Consider the following 19,116-nt stretch of genomic DNA (forward strand, 5'->3'; position numbering starts at 1 on the left):
ATTTCCAGCCATTGTCCAGACTCGATGTTGTGTCTCCTCCCGCGACTTGGTACACGAATGAACTAGTTAGCTCCTTTTAAAGATTACGATACGCCGCGTTTTAAAAACACTTTTTTCCTAGTTCATTTTCAAAGAAAGCCTTTATCTCTACATGTGGTAGGGAATCTGATACCTGATTTGTATGAGTAGGAAAACATATGTCGAATTTACCCCCCTCTCTTCAAATAAGCTCTGCAATAAAACTAATTCACACAACTCCGTCAAAAAAGAGAAAAATAAAATATGCAGGATGTTATCACAGTCCATAACACCTTGTGTAGACATTATGACGCCGTGTGTGTGTGTGTGTGTGTGTGTGTGTGTGTCTGCGCGCGCGCGCGCGTGTGTGTGTCGTGTGTGTGTCGTGTGACAGTTGAGAGAACCTTTAAAAAAAAAAAACTCTATGGTCTACACTTTAAAATATACGATAATTTTGTGACAATTAGGCAATGGAGAGCATGGTATTTACCCCATTTTCATTATCGATGTTCAAAGTAGCTTACAAAAAACTGTACAAAAAACCACAGATAAAACAAAAACTGTGACGCTGTGGGTGGGTGGGAGGGAGGAGGGGAATTCCCACGTGATGTCATTTTGGGGGATGTCCTTAAATTGACCTCTCAGCTTTGAGAGGGGTGTGTTAAGGGGTGTGGTCTCTTCGCCTCCCTGCACACTGATTCACTAGTCTTTTAGGTTTGGACAATGAACTGACCGGTCGTGTTTTTCTGTTTGGGAGCTTGAAGGGACTGTTGTTTTTTCCCACGGTGACATCTGTTGTGGGAAGGGGTAGGGGCGGAGCTTGCGTCTGTCTCTCTGCTACCTTCAGAAACTTTCATTCCTCTCACACCTCCGGAGTGAGTGGACGTTCTCCACTCTGCTCAACCACAAGGAAACACTTATATATCTTTTAAACTCTGACTCCTTTAACAATTGGTATGTACAAACGTAAGACTTTTTAAACTAGTTTGTAAAAGTTTTACAAAATACTATGTGAAAGTTAAATGCTTACAAGTCAACATTTAAAAAATTATCTTTTTGCAAATGAAAAAGTTGTTTTAATGTTTTAACATCTTGAAATAACACTAACACATTTTTTAATAACTATTTTTAGAGAAAAATGATCTTTTTGTAAATAAAAAAGTTGTTTTAATGTTTTAACATCTTGAAATAGCACTAACTCGTTTTAAAAGTGATTAATGTACATCTGTCTTCTTTAATAAAAACACTGATCTCATCTCTGACTATGTTTTTATTGTACATTTCTTAAAAAGTTTTAATATACACTGTTTAGAACTACTGACCGTGGGAAATTTTCCCACGCTTAAGATGTTCATAAGAAGGCGTGACACTAGTCCGATTTTCCCACGGTGTATGTACATCGTGGGAAATTCCCACGGTCAAAAGGGGGCGGGGCTTTGAGGGTCATAAAGCAATAAACCTGTCAAAAGTTTGATGGAAAGGACCCTCCATTCTCTCTCATGAATTGTGCATTTCCAGTTCTCAAAGCAGTTAATAACAAAAAAAAAAAACTTTATACAAAATACATCATGCTCTTCTTCGCTAACCGAACAAACAATTCATTGTATGTGGCTGTGTTTGTGCGCACGGGAAATATGCTGCGCATAACAATAGAAAACAAGGAGAAACGCACAGTCACATGCTCAAACAATCAACAGGTGCGTTCCATTTGACCATAAGTGGACTGCGAAGTGGACTTCACAGGGTTTTCCACCATCTTAAGTTCTAATCCGAAGGGAGCGAAAATGTTCAGTTCGAAGGGCACTGCGCACGGCATAAGGAATAAGGGAACATCGATACATCACTTCACAGGAAGTGGAGAGCGATGATCACCCAACTGTCATTTCGCGCACCACGTCATCACACGGTCATAACTAACGATGGAGGAGTTTACGTATGTGTGTAAGTATTCATACATTTCGCCATTGTTATACAAATGACAGTATTTTTAACGGTTATTGTTGTGAATATTACATATACTATTTTTGATGATTATAATTTACCTCAGTGAATGCAGCCAGCTTAGCTAGTTTGTGAAGTAAAGTGATTTTATTTTAGGTAGTTGTAAAATAGTGCAATATAATAATAAAAAATAAAATATGAATGTAGTCCTATACATATTTATGTTATATCACAATCTGCGCGACTCCGTCGTTGACTTTCTTTGATGACATTTGCAGGGCGTTTCAAATGAGCGGGTATTGTCAGTGAAGTCCACTTCAACTGATATACCGTGCTCAGGGAGTAGGGGAGCAGTGAACACTGCATATGGACCCTGTCGAATGGAACGCACATTAGATGTGTAAAAACAAGTGGAAAGCGCGAGCGCGCCGCTGTCTCTTTTCCACAAGCGCTTGTTCTCCTGTGGCGTCTGTCGTTGCTATGCAACCGTGAACTGCGCTCTCCATGATGACAAGAGCTGTGTCTGAAATCGCTCCCTATCCACTATATAGTGCACTATTTAGGGTGTCGGCCATTTTGTAGTGGTGTCAGAATTCTGAGTGAACGACATCATTCCCTACATTCTTCACTACTTTTACCCACAATCCTCTCTGAATTCGAGTGTACATACGATGTACACTTGCTGAGACACTATTTCCCACAATCCAACACAATAAGGCGATAGAGCGCGAATGAAAAATAAACAAAAATATCACCATGGCAACGGTGTACGCGAGTTAGAAAACAATCATTTATAAGACCAGACGCCTGGTTATTTATTTATATATACCGTTATATCTATATTTGAATAAACAAATGTGTTGTGTAGTGTTTTGTTCTCTTTTATTTTCACATATAAATGTAAAAAGTAAATAAATATGACAAGCAAGTGTTTTTATTATCTTTTTTTTAAATCAAATAACGCAATAAATGTGAAAAATACATACATACAATTGTTACATACAATTCATACAGCCAAAAAAAGGAAATATTAAAGATGGGTAGGTAATGTTTATGACAAATTGTCTGAGCTCTCTGGCGCGTGATAATTATGTCAGCGTCCGAATTCTTTGCTGATGTAGTGCACTCAACTGCCATTCACTATGTAGGGATTAGTGAACGAGTGAGCGGTTTCAGACACAGCTAAGGAAGTATCAGCAAAAGATTAATAGATTTCTAGCCCTTGCATTAGCTTTACTACTAGATATATTTATGGAGATGGAAAATAATAAGGCGCCCTGTACAGCTATGATCAGCTGTTCGGCCGAGCATTCAATGTTGTTACGCTGCAAGCTGATGGTTCGTTGCTGCCGCGCTCTATCATGCGCACACCATAAAGAGCAAATTGTTTTTTAATGTTTCAATTTCGTGATTAAAATGACATAATTTGGAAGCGGATAATTTCTTCACAAACAGCTCATTATGACTCAATGTTAGAATGCTGCACCTACACTCGATAGTGTGAATAAGATCAGTGCAACGCAGACCACTGCATTGACAGGGTAAAACATATGATCTGTCTTCAGCGGAAGACAGAAAATGCCGGTCCAGCGCTGATTGAGGAATTAAATTAAAAAATAAAAGACAGTTTTACATCTTTTTTCTCGCATTCTCGCATTTTTTCTCGCATCTATCCACTACCTGCTAACGTTAGTGCACTGCACCCGAGCAAGCACACTTTGCAGTTCCTCCGGAAATGCATTTTTCTAGTTATTATTATTATTCCCAGGAGAAAAATTTTGGCCAGCTCCTGCGCCTAGGCCCTTTGAGAAAGAGACACCGTTCCAACTTTAAAACGTCCGGTCAGTACCGGTGTAAGTTGCTCGCGAAGATGACATCACGAGTCCATGTCGTTTGTCCGCCATATTGGATTGAACAGAAAGCGAAACTAAAGTTTCACAGGTCACAAATTTAGTCCGAACTTCACGAAACTGGACGTCCATGATCCTTGGACCAAGCCTCACAAAAGTTACTAGAAGGATTTTTGATTTTCGGAAGCGTTTACCCGTCACAGCCAAACGAAATCAGCGGCGTAGTCGTCAAACAGGAAGTCGTCCATATCTCAGGAACTCTGTCACGTATCGAAACCAAACTTTGTACATGAACTCGGGACTCCAATGTGAGGAAGCACAAGATCTGAATTTTTTTTAAAAAAATTTTATGTCAGGCTAATAGACAAACCCATTTACCTATGTCTATGCAAGAGTTTCACCTCACACTTTTAATGTTAATGCATTTAGACAGTAGGTGGCATTGTTGTATTACATTTCACAGAGCTGCCAAGTCAGTGTAATATACTGCATTCGTTTTTACTAGGTTTGTCTTAATAAATGCAGGCATGAATTTCGTTTTTTGCATTGGTCTAATTTAATCATCTTCAATATATACAGATTTGTATGCATGAATTGTGCATTTCCAGATCTCAAAACAGTTAATAACAAAAAACAAAACAAAAAACTTTATACAAAATACATCATGATCTTCTTCGCTAACCGAACAACCAATTCATTGTCTGTGGCTGTGTTTGTGCGCACGGGAAATATGCTGCGCATAACAATAGAAAACAAGGAGAAACGCGCAGTCACATGCTCAAACAATCAACAATGTCGCTCTAGAGGTGCGTGTGGACTGTGAAGTGGACTTCACATGGTTTTCCGCCATCTTAAGTGAGATTCCAGTCCGAAGGGAGCGAACACATTAAGTTCGAAGGGCACTGTGTACGGCATAGGGAATAAGGGAACATCGATACATCACTTCACAGGAAGTGGAGAGAGATGATCACCCAACTGTCATTTCGCGCACCACGCACCAGTCAGAACGGTCATAACTAACGATGGAGGAGTTTACGTATGTGCAGAGCCGGACAGTAACGGAGTACATTTACTTGAGTACAGTACTTAAGTACAATTTTGAGGGATCTGTACTTTACTCGAGTATCATTTTTGGGGAGTACTCATGACTTTACTCAAGTACATTTGAGAGGCAAATATTGTACTCTTTACTCCGCTACATTTCTATCCATAACCGTGAGTACCCTTTACTTCTTCTAAAAAAATAATAAATAAAAAAAAAGGAAAAAAGAAAAAGCGAGCGACAGTGCGCGAGAGAGACCGAGTGTGTCTGCGCGCGCGACCGGCTCTCTCTCTCTCTCTGCTCGTTCTTTCAGTTAAACATGCACCCTGTCACAAGCGGCAGTTCATCTACTTTACTCACCGATCAAATAAGACTTTGGCGGGACAAAAATTCACTTTGGCGGGCGCTAAAACAAGTTCAATGCAGGAAAATTCATGCGTGAATTTAACTGAGTAGTACATGACCATGCACTCGTACAAATGCCACCACATACAATTTGAACTCGCACATTCTCAATAAAATGGTCGCATATTTGGTCGCAGTCTGGAACCCTGTGATTTGATTGATGAAAAAAAGAGAAACTCACATGTACACACAATTGTTAGCTGAATTTTCTTTTCTGATATTACACATTAATGTAAGCTGAGCATTTGCGTTGATGTTCTTGAGTATGCGGTGTGTTTAACACAGTCGGGTTCAAATGTGGGTGCAAAAAATCCATTAAAACTCTAGCAGAGGTTTGTCAGAGCGTTGCCATTGTGCTATTGCCTTGTGGGCAAGTGAAAATGTTAAATAAAGCAGCATGGTAAAAAGATGAAAATGACTTGATTTTACTTTCAATTTCTTTACATTCTCCAAGGTATTAACTAGGGGTGGAACGGTACATGTATTCGTATTGAACCGAATCGGTACGGGCGTCACGGTTCGGTACATGAATTTACACGGAGAATACGGTATAAAAATAAATAAAACTCGCGTGCAAATTAATTAATGTAATGCGGAACTACTGTTAGATACGCGGGTTCTTTAGGGACACCTAATCTGTAGCCCCGCCTTAATCTAGGTTTGTTTATACCTTCTTATACTGTCTATGGTTTATACTTTCGCCTGCCTCCGCAGCGCGAGCCTCCGCTGACCGTGCGCGCGCCTCCCCAAATGGACGAGGCATTTATACTTCGCGCTCGCCGGTGTATATTCTTTGAAACGACAGGGTGTAATTGTCCTCTAAACCATCAGGAATCAGCGGTTTGAAGTAAGGTAGGCTACACTCGTGAATGTTTATTTTAGTAAAACAACACTTTAGTACACCAAAACCACACAGCAAAATAATCGTGTAAAGCAGTAAACCAGATTATTCCTTGTGACATTAGAAAAAAAAAAATGGATATGAGAACGTAACCTACAACTAAATTAACGTTATCTTACATAATTTCTAAACATTTTTATTTAGTTTTGTGAACCTTTTTATAAAACATGGCCATTTATTTTTATTTAAAGGGCTGATGTCTGCTATTGTAGGCTCATTTTGTTAATGTAAGCAACTAATTTAGACGCAAGAACTGGGTGCCGGTGCTGTGAGATGTACATGCTCGGCCAGATTCGGCTCGAAGTCGTGCGTCTTCGGATGCGGAGCCGTGCGCTAAAAGCCGTGCACTGCACACCGCCAAGCAAAATGTGTATGGAGCGAAATATGTGCCATAATTTAACAAACAAATCCAGCATTTTGCAAACAAACTCAATCTACTTTGCAAAGGAAAACTCGACTCGCAAACAAACTCAATCTACTTCGCAAAGGAAAACTCGACTCGCAAACAAACTCGATCCGCTTTGCAAAGGAAATCATCGCAAACAAACAGAAAGCAATGTGCAAGCACAAAGGTCACAAATGCGTGCAGGCAGATTTTCTCACAAATGCGTCCAGGCAGATTTTCTCACAAATGCGTGCAGGCAGATTTTCTCACAAATGCGTCCTGGCAGATTTTCTCACAAATGCGTCCAGGCAGATTTTCTCACAAATGCAGTTGAGCAACTTCCTCCTCTAAAACAGTAGATGGCGCTAAACTATAGGCTAATTTAGCGCTAGTCTCCCAGGAGAAGCACTGATTTGAAACTTGCCTTTGCCTACAGCTGAGGAAAATGACCGGTGAACGGGTGTGTTTCTGTCTTATTTGATCTATAATTAACCTTTTTGAGGTTTTCTCTTGCCAAACGTTTATTGCATATCTAGACAGAAATCCACATTAGCACCATAAATTAGTGATTATGTCTACACTTGAACGAATCTATTTCTTTCGTTCTCCATAAATGAATGAGAACATTTCATTTAATTGAGCGGCGGGTTTCATTTGTGTGTCCAAAATAATAATTTGGGCACTGCATAGGCTACGTCACAGGCAAGATAAGAAACAATTGTATTTTTTTTTTTTTTTTTTGCATTAATTATTTTATTACATTAATTGTTAAGCTGACTGAATTCCAACTAGGCTAAATAAATAAATAAGTGGGAGCCTCCTTTCAATTAAATTAAATGTTCTCATTAATTTATGGAGAACGAAAGAAATAGATTCATTCAAGTGTAGACATAATCACTAATTTAGTAATTTCGCATGAGTCCGATGCAGAAAAAAATGACAAAAAGCAACAAGATGGCAGAGCTTTCAGCTTATAGATTCCCCGATCCTAGAGTGAAGTGCTACTAAGTGCTAATGTGGATTTCTGTCTAGATATGCAATAAACGTTTGGCAAGAGAAAACCTCAAAAAGGTTCATTATAGATCAAATAAGACAGAAACACACCCGTTCACCGGTCATTTTCCTCAGCTGTAGGCAAAGGCAAGTTTCAAATCAGTGCTTCTCCCGGGAGACTAGCACTAAATTAGCCTATAGTTTAGCACCATCTACTGTTTTAGAAGAGGAAGTTGCTCAACTGCATTTGTGAGAAAATCTGCCTGGACGCATTTGTGAGAAAATCTGCCAGGACGCATTTGTGAGAAAATCTGCCTGCACGCATTTGTGAGAAAATCTGCCTGCACGCATTTGTGAGAAAATCTGCCTGGACCTATTTGTGAGAAAATCTGCCTGGACGCATTTGTGACCTTTGTGCTTGCACATTGGTTTCTTTTTGTTTGCGAGTCGAGATTTCCTTTGCAAAGCGGATCGAGTTTGTTTGCGAGTCGAGTTTTCCTTTGCGAAGTAGATTGAGTTTGTTTGCGAGTCGAGTTTTCCTTTGCGAAGTAGATTGAGTTTGTTTGCAAAATGCTGGATTTGTTTGTTAAATTATGGCACATAATTCGCTCCATACAGATATTACCTGTCACTCTCACTGTCATCCTTTCTTGCCCTCTTTGCAAATAAAGCTGTGATTTTTCCACGACTGGCTTTCATTGTTTTGAAAGATAAAATCCTTTTTTGATAGACCTGATAATTATTTTAGTATAATCATATAAATTAAAAAGTAGCATTAAAAACGTAGCGTTAAGATGTGTAATAGTGTAATTTTTTACCATATAAAATTAGCAGCTAGCTAGCAACAGCTTGATTTGTGCTTTGATCTAGTTTCATCTCACTCCAGTCTGCACTTGGGGGTGCAGAGGCAGGCATGCTAAATACACATTAATTGCGCAGATATTAACATAAATAAATACATAATATTCAATTAAAATAAACATAAATAAGACTTATTCATGTTTCTTTATTTATTTTTATCGATTGCAACAATTAACTACATTATTTAATCACGATTAATCGCCATTAAAAAAAACGTACTTTTTAACATTTTTTATAATGTAATAATTTCACAATTAATCTCCAAATTAATGTAGTATATTTATAAGACAGTATATTTTAAATATTTGTCTAACAGGTAGGAAAAATATACAGAAATTGAAGTTATCAAACAGTTTGAACTGCATACATTTTAAATTGTACATAGATTAATCCTTATTAAAGTAAAAAAATATCTTTAGTCAAGAGCAGTGAGTGTTTTTCTCTGTTACCTTTGTTCTTTGATGAACTTTACTGACAGAAAGCTTTATTGGATACTGTCTCTTTAAAACCAGCCGCTGACAGAGACACGGATCTCACACGCGTCTCATTCTCTCACACAACTTTTTGCTTTCATTTACGACTTTATTTAACTAATTTAAGACTGCTCAGTGCTCAGACTGCTCTTATGAGGATACTCGACAAAACGGACATTTTGACATAATTGCGTGTGTTAATGCCATCTCTCTCATGTTCGTCCATCCTTGGATGCTGCTGTTCTTCTTCGCGCGATTTTTTTATAGAAAGATTAAAAATACGGGAGAAATACGGGAAAATATTTAAACGGGATGATAGCGGGATAGCAATGTAAAATACGGGAGAATCCCGGGAAAAACGGGAGGGTTGACAGGTATACAGACACTGAAGGGCAGACCAATTGCTTTAACCATTCATTATAATGAATCGGCTCAAATGAGTCATTAGGTCGCGAATCGGACTTTAGCGGACGTGTTGTGTGGGAAAGATTTCGAAAGATCACGAAAGATTTGTCAACAGTCAACACACACACAAAAAAAAACACTTCAAACTGGATAGATTTTTTTTTTTTTGGCGTTTATTTAAAGTTAGGCCTATGTCAGCTGCATGTGCGGAATGCTTGTCACAAGTTGTAAGAGAAGATAAGGCAACTTTTTTTGACTGCAATTCACACCCAGCGCTAATTCAGCAAAAATATTCTCTGAATGCACCACGTGAAACATGGATTCGGTCTTCCGACCTTTAGGATCAGTTGATTTTGATGCGAGGGAGACAGCAAAGACAGAACTGAAGACGGAGAGTGCCCGCGCGGGGGTGGGGTGCTGTGATCGTTCTCTCCGTCACTCCGTCAGTAGCCTGCTTCACTCACAAAACCCAATTACAGATCAAATAAGGCTTTGGCGGGACAAAAAAATAGTTTTGGCGGCCGCCAAAAAATTTTCAATGTAGGAAAAACCCTGTGTTGTTGCGATTGCATCGCTAGAGTAAGCTAATAGTGAAACTGATAGCGTTTTTCATTTAATTACAATATGAGGACTGACGGTAGGCTATAAAAATCAGTGTTTCTGTGTAGGTGATGACAACCATCTTGACAGCAGCAATCAAAGCATCGCTAATTATGGTAGACCTTAATTTGAGATAGTAAATTTGTTCCTATTCAAAGGGAACACTCAACCACACAGCTGGGTGAGTTTTGTATTGGCTTATTGGATACAGTAAATGAAGACTGTCAACTTCTTTTCAATATAGGCTACTATTTCATCACCCAAAACATTCCCACTCTCTGCTGTATATTCATAACCAATTATTTCAAAACCAACAACCAAGCCACATAAACAATGCCATTGGCACTAGTCTACATTGCAGACATGTCTCTTAATGCAGTGGTTCTCAACTCCAGTCCTCGGGACCGTTGCTCTGCACATTTTGTATGTCTCCCTTATTTAACACACCTGAATCAGATCATAAGCTCGTTAAGAGAGACTCCATGAACTGAACTGAGTGTGTCAGATAAGAGAGACATACAAAATGTGCAGAGCAACGGGTCCCGAGGACTGGAGTTGAGAACCACTGTCTTAATGCACATAACTTTTCACCTTTTTGCACAATCTTGAAAAAAGTACTATTGTTGAAATTCTCAGATCAAGCAAACTTCAACGCACCCTTATCCACTACCTGCTAACGTTAGTGAACCGCACCCGAGCAAGCACACTTTGCAGTTGCTAGGCTCTATAGAAATCTGGCACAATATTGAACGAAGTGAGAGAGCATGCCGTTCACAGACACCAGAATGAACGAGTTCACAGTAACATTCATCAGGCAGTAATACAGTAGGTTCAGTTCACGTTCGCCCAAAATATGAACGAGTTCATGAACGCGTTTAGGCACAACAGTGATGGGAGCTATACATTTGATAATCCACTAATGCACTTGAACTAAATTCAAACAAACTTTTTTATTTAATTCAGTGACATTGCAAGACTAAGTAAATTGTAGAACATTGGCACCAATGCTATTTGTATAACATGTGTTTCCCTTTCAAATGGGAACTCTACACTGCATCTGCTAGTGCTTTGGAGAACGTCCTCAGCGTGAACAGTGTCTGAAGCACTTGTTTAAACAATAAAATTTCATTGGCTGACGACAGTCCGTGACGTCACTACCAGTGAGCCTGAGAGTATAAAAGGGCGCCTGTAGTACAAGTCATCAGCTTTTTTGTCTTTAGAGCCGTTTGTTTGTTTACGTGTAAAGGTGAATTCTATGGGAAAGCACTCTGCCAAGCATTTCAGAAAGTGTTTGTCTCCGTGTCAGCTATTCTTGACACCTGAGGACACACATGGCTTGTGCATTATGTGCATGGTTGAGGAGCATGTGCATTCAGTTCATGAGAAAGCTGAATACGCTCATTGTGAGAATTTCTCCATGAAGCTCAGTTCGCGCCTGTCCCTATTCGGGACCTGCAATGGCTGAGGCAAAGAGGAGACTGAGTTTGAGGGGATTTGCAGGTCAAGTGGTCTGAGGAATTCGAGCAAGGTATGTCCCTCTCTGGGGAAAAAAATATGAATGAACTGGGCTAAGCTAAGTGCTATCAAAGTGTTGCAGCGCGCCAGAGCGATTGAGTGCACGCACTGAGACGAGAGAGGTATGCATCAACTCGTCTTAGTTAAGGGAATAACATAGTTTAATATAAAAAAACGGTGGAGTGTTCCTTTAAAGGTGGTGTCCAGTGCGAAGAGATGACATTGCCAAAACTGCCCTGCATGGAAGAAAGGAAGGCTGAAAAAGGCCGGGATCAAAGTATCAGAAGACGCAGTGTCTCATTCCCCTTCTCAGGGAACCATGGTTATATATGTAACCTGAGACGGTTATGCTGTTAAAAGTGTATTTATTTTGTTGTGGTCAACAAAGTTAACGCTGAGTCTGAGCATTTGTAAATGTTATTTTTGTAAATATTTGTTGACAGTGTTTTTCCTCCATACATACTGTATTTGTATTTTTCTTTGTACTTTTATGTCAATTCAAGCACCCCATTTCCAGGACACAAGTGCCAGTTTAGCAAACCCTAGCTAGCCAGCATGTTTTTTTCTGATGCTGATGTGACTTTAGTGCAGAAATACTTTTTGGGGCCACTGCATACACTCTTTTAAAAGTGAGTGGCTTACCGTGGTGTACTTGCCCAGCTGACAGAGTGAAGGAAAAGTTTCTTGGTGAGCTTTCCGTATCTTCTCAACGATGGTCTCTAGTTCCGCTGTCAGCTCATAACTTTCGATCAGCTCCTGCTTTGGAATATCCTTTTTCTTCTTATTCCTGTCATTTCGGACAGCTAAGAAAAAAATAAAATAAATGAAGTGAGGTCAGACATACTTTATGGTCTGTTTACATTTAAGTTCCAATGTTCACACACATATATAATCTTTAAAACATTTTTTATAAAAAAGTATTATTGAAAAATTAATAAATTTGTGTTCAAAATAATAAATTCCCAGAACGTCATGATTTCTTTGAATTTGACCACAAATTTGAATTCCCCTAAAAGGCAAAATAATCTTTTTCAACAGTCTTAAAAAAATTTTGTCTAGGAAGTCAGCTTGCTAGATTTTCGAAAAGAGCTAAAACGCATAAATATGATGCAAAGTACACAAACAATTTTGCAGAGCAAAGATTGGAGATTTTAAACCAGATGCAATGAAAATAAACACCTACTTGGGAATTTTCTGTAAATGAAACATCTCTGAGAATTACAGGAAAAAGTAATGTGCAGCTCTGTACTAAATTTCAATGTGAGTGGTTTCATTATTGAGATATATTTTAAAAAGTGGGTATGCTTTACATTAGGTGTATTACAATAGTGTAGTGTACACTATTGTTCTACTGTCTGCAAACAGTCACACACTAGCAATGCAAAATTCTTGCAGATTCAAACAGAAATGGTCTGTCAATGAAAGGCATGTTATAAGACATAAGTCTATATAAGACTAAAATGTTATAAGCCTTGATCTAGCTGAGGTGTTACAGACACTAAGCTTCTGTCTGTTAACAGATATTTACAAAGTCATTTCCTGTCAGGTCTTGAGTTAGTAACATTCCTATACAACAGTACTCCTGTGCAGACAGTTTTGTTGAAAAATCTGTATCTGTCATGATTCTGCCTTGTCTCTGTATTTCTCTAGTCTTGAGGCAGGATCATGACAGACCCATGTTTTATGTGCAAGCACATGGCCTTGTGTTTGGACCATGTGCTTGTGTTGTCTCGTCACCTAGCCCCGCCCCCCTTGTTATCCTCATTTAGTCATTGTTTCATCTGTCACCTGCTGTCTTCATTAGTTTCTCCCTATTTAATCCCCTTGTGTTTGCTGTCCTGTGTCGGTTCATTGTGATTCCTACATGAGTGTTAGTCAATGTCATTGCTAATCTTACCTGTGAGTATCTTGTGGAAAGTCTTGTCATTGTGAGAGTATTTATTAGAAGTATTGTTTGTTTATTGTCTAGTCATAGTTTTGTCTTGTCAGCCTAAGATTCCTTGTCCTGTCCATGTTTTGCCCCCTCGTGGGTTTTGTTTTCCTGTTTTTGTCCCAATAAACCTAGTGTTCATTGTACACTGTCTGCATTTGGGTTCATCTCCTTGCATCTTCAGGACAGAATGAACCGACCAAAGGAGAACCCAGCAGATAGAATGTCATCTTCTGTCAAACCTAATTCGGACGACCTGGAACTTTGGTGGCAGTCGGCTATCGCCGACAGTAAAGACGGCAAGCTTCCGTTTCCTCCCCAGGGTGAGTCGACCCTGAGACTGTACACCCAGGTCGTGGAAGGGAGGAGATTTTTCTTGCCAGAGATCCTGGTCAACCGATACTTCATCGCAGGTCTTAATGATCCCCCTCCGCTGTCTGAACGAGAGGCGCTGTCAACTAATGAAGACAGCAGGTGACAGATGAAACAATGACTAAATGAGGATAACAAGGGGGGTGGGGCTAGGTGATGAGACAACACAAGCACATGGTCCAAACACAAGACCATGTGCTTGCACATAAAACATGGGTCTGTCATGATTCTGCCTTGTCTCTGTATTTCTATAGTCTTGAGGCAGGATCGTGACAGACCCATGTTTTATGTGCAAGCACATGGTCTTGTGTTTGGACCATGTGCTTGTGTTGTCTCGTCACCTAGCCCCGCCCCCCTTGTTATCCTCATTTAGTCATTGTTTCATCTGTCACCTGCTGTCTTCATTAGTTTCTCCCTATTTAATCCCCTTGTGTTTGCTGTCCTGTGTCGGTTCATTGTGATTCCTACATGAGTGTTATTCAATGTCATTGCTAATCTTACCTGTGAGTACCTTGTGGAAAGTCTTGTCATTGTGAGTGAGTATTTATTAGAAGTATTGTTTGTTTATTGTCTAGTCATAGTTTTGTCTTGTCAGCCTAAGATTCCTTGTCCTGTCCATGTTTTGCCCCCTCGTGGGTTTTGTTTTCCTGTTTTTGTCCCAATAAACCTATTGCATTTGGGTTCATCGCCTTGCATCTTCATGACAGTATCCTTTTGCAGAGAGAAGACGGACCACACAGCGGACAATTTTACTCCTGTATACAAACAGAAAACCACAATTTGAACTTTGTTGCCTATTCTATATATGGATATTATATTATTTTATTGTCTTAAATGTTTTTTTGTTTTTTTATTGAGAAAAATGCATCATTTGTTTTTATTCCTATTTTCTGTTCCAGTGTTATCCTGTTACCCCTTTTAGCACTTATGTTTACACATTGGGTCAAAATCAATAATTCATCTCTGCCCCCAATGTGTATAACAGGTAATTTGCCCTGAAATGCTAAAAAAAAAAATCTAACTTTTTGGAGAACAAATGGCTTTTCCTGAGAGTGATGTATAAGGCAAATATTTTATTTGCGTGTCCTCGAACATCTCTAATGTTGTAGTTTTCTTCTCCATGAAACAAAAGACTCCTACAGTACCATGCAAATTTGTTGCATGGGAAAATGTTGTAAATGTATGGGGACATAACGAATACTGTGGCTTCCATCTCGTCGGCACTGCATCAAACTGAATCTGTGGACATATGTCAAGGTCGAGGAATCACACTGCTCTATTATTCAACTACAAGCTGGAGCCCAGCCATTGCCAGCATTATTAATACAGGAGAGGCTGATGAAGCTTGCATTGCTGTATGAGATCATTAAGGAGAGAACACCTGGTGTTGTGGAGGGCCGTCTGGGGACCATCCTGTTTCATTAAGCCTGGGAGAGGCTCATCTTTGAAGCTGCTCTCTGGAGGAGAGGAGTCTGACAATACCCCAAACAAGACAAAGATCTTTCTCAACAACATTCCTATACCAGACATCGTGATGAAATTCAAAGCAAGTTCAGCTCTCCACTGTTGTTATTGCAGTCCCCTAGAGAGATTGTAGCAGCCATGGCTGATAATGAAACTGATACCAATTTTCTCATACATCTGCCCTAGTTAAATGTAGATCCTCTTCATATTTAAAAAGCAAAAGTCCTTAAGAAGATTTATATTACAACAGATTTATTTATAATGGCTCTAACAAATACTGACCTATTACAACAAATAGTCAATTTAATACATAATGTAAAAAGGTTTTTGCATTGTTAAAACTAGATTTTTTTTTTTAGAATTTGCCAAAAAAGAACCTCAATTTGAATACCTAACATTAAATATTAATCAATGTGCAGCTTGTCCAGTATCTTTAGCACAACAGACATGAATGATGCTTTCAATTGATGAATATTCAAATTGCAGCTTTAAGGTTTTCGTTCTTTTAATTCAGCTAAAGGCTGCATGGGACACACCAAGCTGACGCTGCTGTTTTTGAGTGTTGGTCGGCTTAAATTTTATTTTTGCCGTATTCCGCACCGTTGTCTCTAGTTGGACGCCATCAGGTTTTTTGGGCCGATTCAGCATGTTGAATCGGCGCTGGGCCAACGGTGAGAGAGAAAATCTCTGATTGGCTTAGCAAACAAGCCAGTGCACGAGAATAAAAGTGAAAGGGATGAAAGCGGGAATGAAGAAAGTGATCAGTGTGATTGAATTCAATTCAATTCACATTTATTTATATAGCGATTTTTACAATACATATAGTTTTAAAGCAGCTTTATAGAAAATGCATGTGTCTACATTACAATTTAGACTAAGCACTCTGCTGAAATACATTACTTGGACACAGTCACCTCTGATAACAATGTACATATACAAATCACGCAGTTAGCTAACAATTTATTAATTTAAGGCAGAAACAATGAGCTCATTGAAGTAATTATTATGAGTTGTGAACATAATGATTACAATATATGGAAAATTTAGCATTGGTGCATGTATAATTTGCATCGTCCTCACAGGAGTTGGAGTCATCTCTTCCCAGGTGTTGGGTCATCTGAAGTCTTCGTGAGAGGCTAGATCAAGACTGGAGCTTACATACTCTATAGTTACCTTGGGATGGGCATCCCGATATATAAAACACAAAGGCAAGTGGAAAATAATTAGTGTAGCTGCTGTTCAGAACATTAAGCAAAGATAATCATGTGCATTTGATCTGATATAAATGGAGTACAAGGTTATGAGATGCATTATGTGAATGCTTTGCAAAAGAGATGTGTCTTTAATCTAGATTTAAACTGGAAGAGTGAGTCTGAGCCCCAAACATTATTAGGAAGGCTATTCCAAAGTGTGAAAATGCTCTCCCTCCTTTAGTAGACTTAGACATCCTAGGTACAAACAAAAGTCCAGAGTTTTGTAACCTTAAAGAGCGTGATGGATTGTAGGACAATAGAGGGTCAGTTAAATATACAGGAGCTACAACATTTAGGGCCTTATAGGTCAGTAGGAATACTTTGTAATCGATACGGAACTTAATAGGTAACCAGTGTAGAGATGATAAAATTGATGTTATATGATCATATTTTCTTGACCTGGTAAGAACTCTAGCAGCTTCATTTTGGACTAATTGTAGCTTGATTACTGAAGATGCAGGATAACCACCTAGTAATGTCTAGAGGTCATTGAAGATTAAAAATGGACTGTTTAATGTTATTTTTTTTTGTATTATTTTTCTTTATTAATTTTCATAATAATTTCATAATGTATTTCACAAGTTCACATGTACATGAAATCAGATGTAGTAATTTATGCGTATTTGCATAAACATAAAAGCATGACGGGGTGAGACAAAGGAGAAACATAAAGGCATGACAGGGTGAGAGGAAGGAGAAACATATAGGCATGATGGGGTGAGAGGAAGCAGAAACATAGAGATGAGGGGGTGAGGGAGGAGAAACACCAAGAAACCATTTACAGCTGGCATGATGGGGTGAGAGGATAGAGAAATGGGGAACAGAGAAATCTGGAATGAAGACCTCACCTAAGAATAGCCTTATTCTTCTATGCCTGTTTCTCTCTGTCTGATACATGTATAAAAATAATAAATAATAAATCTCTTGGCAAAAGTAACTGGTGTAGCTTCCGTGATTCAACAATAATGGGAAAAGCATGATTTTCAAATCTACAGTCATGAATGCATGAACTAGCTTTTCTGCATCAGAAACAGATAGCATGTTCCGTAGCTTAGCTATGTTTCTGAGGTGGAAGAAGGCTGGTTTAATAACATATGAAATATGATAATCGAAAGACAAGTTGCTGTCAAATATAACACCCAGGTCTTTTACTGTAGAGGATGAAGTAACAGTACATCCTTCTAAAAGCAAACTGTATTTTAAGAGATTCTGTGTACAAGTTTTTGGTCCAATAAGTAATATCTGAAAGTAATGTTATATGATCATATTTTCTTGACCTGGTAAGAACTCTAGCAGCTTCATTTTGGACTAATTGTAGCTTGAGGTATTATAAGTAATACCTCAGTCTTATCTGAATTTAATAGAAGAAAATTACAGGTCATCAAATATTTTATATATTTAACACACTCTGTCAACTTGGATAATCTGGTTGTGATGAAATATGTAACAAAAGCCCTATTCGGACGGGACTAGTTTAACATGGAGAGGTGGGGTAAAGTAATTATTACCAGAGCTTCTCTGTGATTTTAGTCCCGTCCGAATGTGCCATCTCAGTAATCATTACAGACAATGTCAGTAAAGATTATGACGACTTTTACCTTCAGTAAAAAGGTCCGGAAAAATTACCTCAGGCAATACTAATCCAGTATGAATAGACCTGCTGTAAATATGTATGTAACTATTTTGTCATTTCCTGTTTAAAAGTAGTTTTCCGCGGTTTTTCAAGTATGGAGACGCTTGAAAAAGCATTCAGTTGCGTTCTAGACGCTGGGACAAGTCTCTGGCAAAACTCAAGTGTTTTCCACATACCATTCAGATCAGAAAGAAGATTGAAAGCACTTGTTAGAGGCACAAAACATCTTTTAGCGTTAGGCAAGTGCCTATTACCAACACAATCCAATCTGAAGTTAATTAATACATCGTTCGACCGGACATAACTGTTATATACAGGGTGCGATTTGCCGGGGAGTATGCGTGGGATTTCCCCCTTTCTGGTCAATGTATCCCTGCCTCTGCTTAATTATTTTTATCCCCGGTGGGGATAAATTTATCCCCCCCTCAAAGTGATCAGTGCTACTACACTAGTGGCGAGACGGATCACAAAACTTATCACGGATCCGTGGTTTGATTAATGTCAATTTTATTTTAAAATGCTACTTTGGCTGGCTCTGATATAGCTGCCACAGCCTCTCTGTTGCTCAATGTCCGAATCTGATTGGTTACACCTCACGAGTAATAGCCTATCAACACTTGCGAGACGGTTGCAGGTCCGTTGGGCAGTGGAGCTGTGTGTCAAAAGGAAGGCATATTCACAGTAATATGCTGAATAATATTCAGCATATTACTGAAGCGGGAATAAACATCACAGTCTGATTATCTGTTTCTATGATGACAAGCAGAGTTAGTGTCCCAGTCACACCACTGAGAATGGCCGAAGTTATACATAGCCTCAATTGAGTGAAACACCGTATAGGCCTAAGCGAAATTTAAAAAAATAAATAAAGCTAAAGCAAAGGTTTTTTGATTACTCACACACTCTTTAGCGTCTGGCGCGAGTGATTTCAATGTTAAGTCAATGTAAAGACGCGTTTACGCGCGTCTAGTGGTCCTGCGGCGCGGGCGCCGCGTCCAGTTCGCGCGAATGAGGCAAACTGACTAACACAGATAATGCATAGATGTCTTTTCTATCATTTTACTGTAGCTCAGCA

At 39.0% G+C, this 19,116-nt stretch overlaps 1 protein-coding gene across 1 annotated transcript in view; it reads right to left on the minus strand.

The window, feature by feature from the left end:
* Positions 1-19,116, minus strand: part of LOC307163107 (retinoic acid receptor beta-like) — a 678,858-nt gene that overhangs the window by 119,446 nt on the left and 540,296 nt on the right. Inside the window, exon 4 of the mRNA XM_079878973.1 lies at positions 12,032-12,192. Within this exon, the coding sequence (XP_079735099.1) occupies positions 12,032-12,192 (161 nt within the window). The remainder of the gene's footprint in view (positions 1-12,031; positions 12,193-19,116) is intronic.

This window comes from Squalius cephalus (genome assembly GCF_949319135.1).
Source record: "Squalius cephalus genome assembly, chromosome: 8".
NCBI lineage: Eukaryota > Metazoa > Chordata > Actinopteri > Cypriniformes > Leuciscidae > Squalius > Squalius cephalus.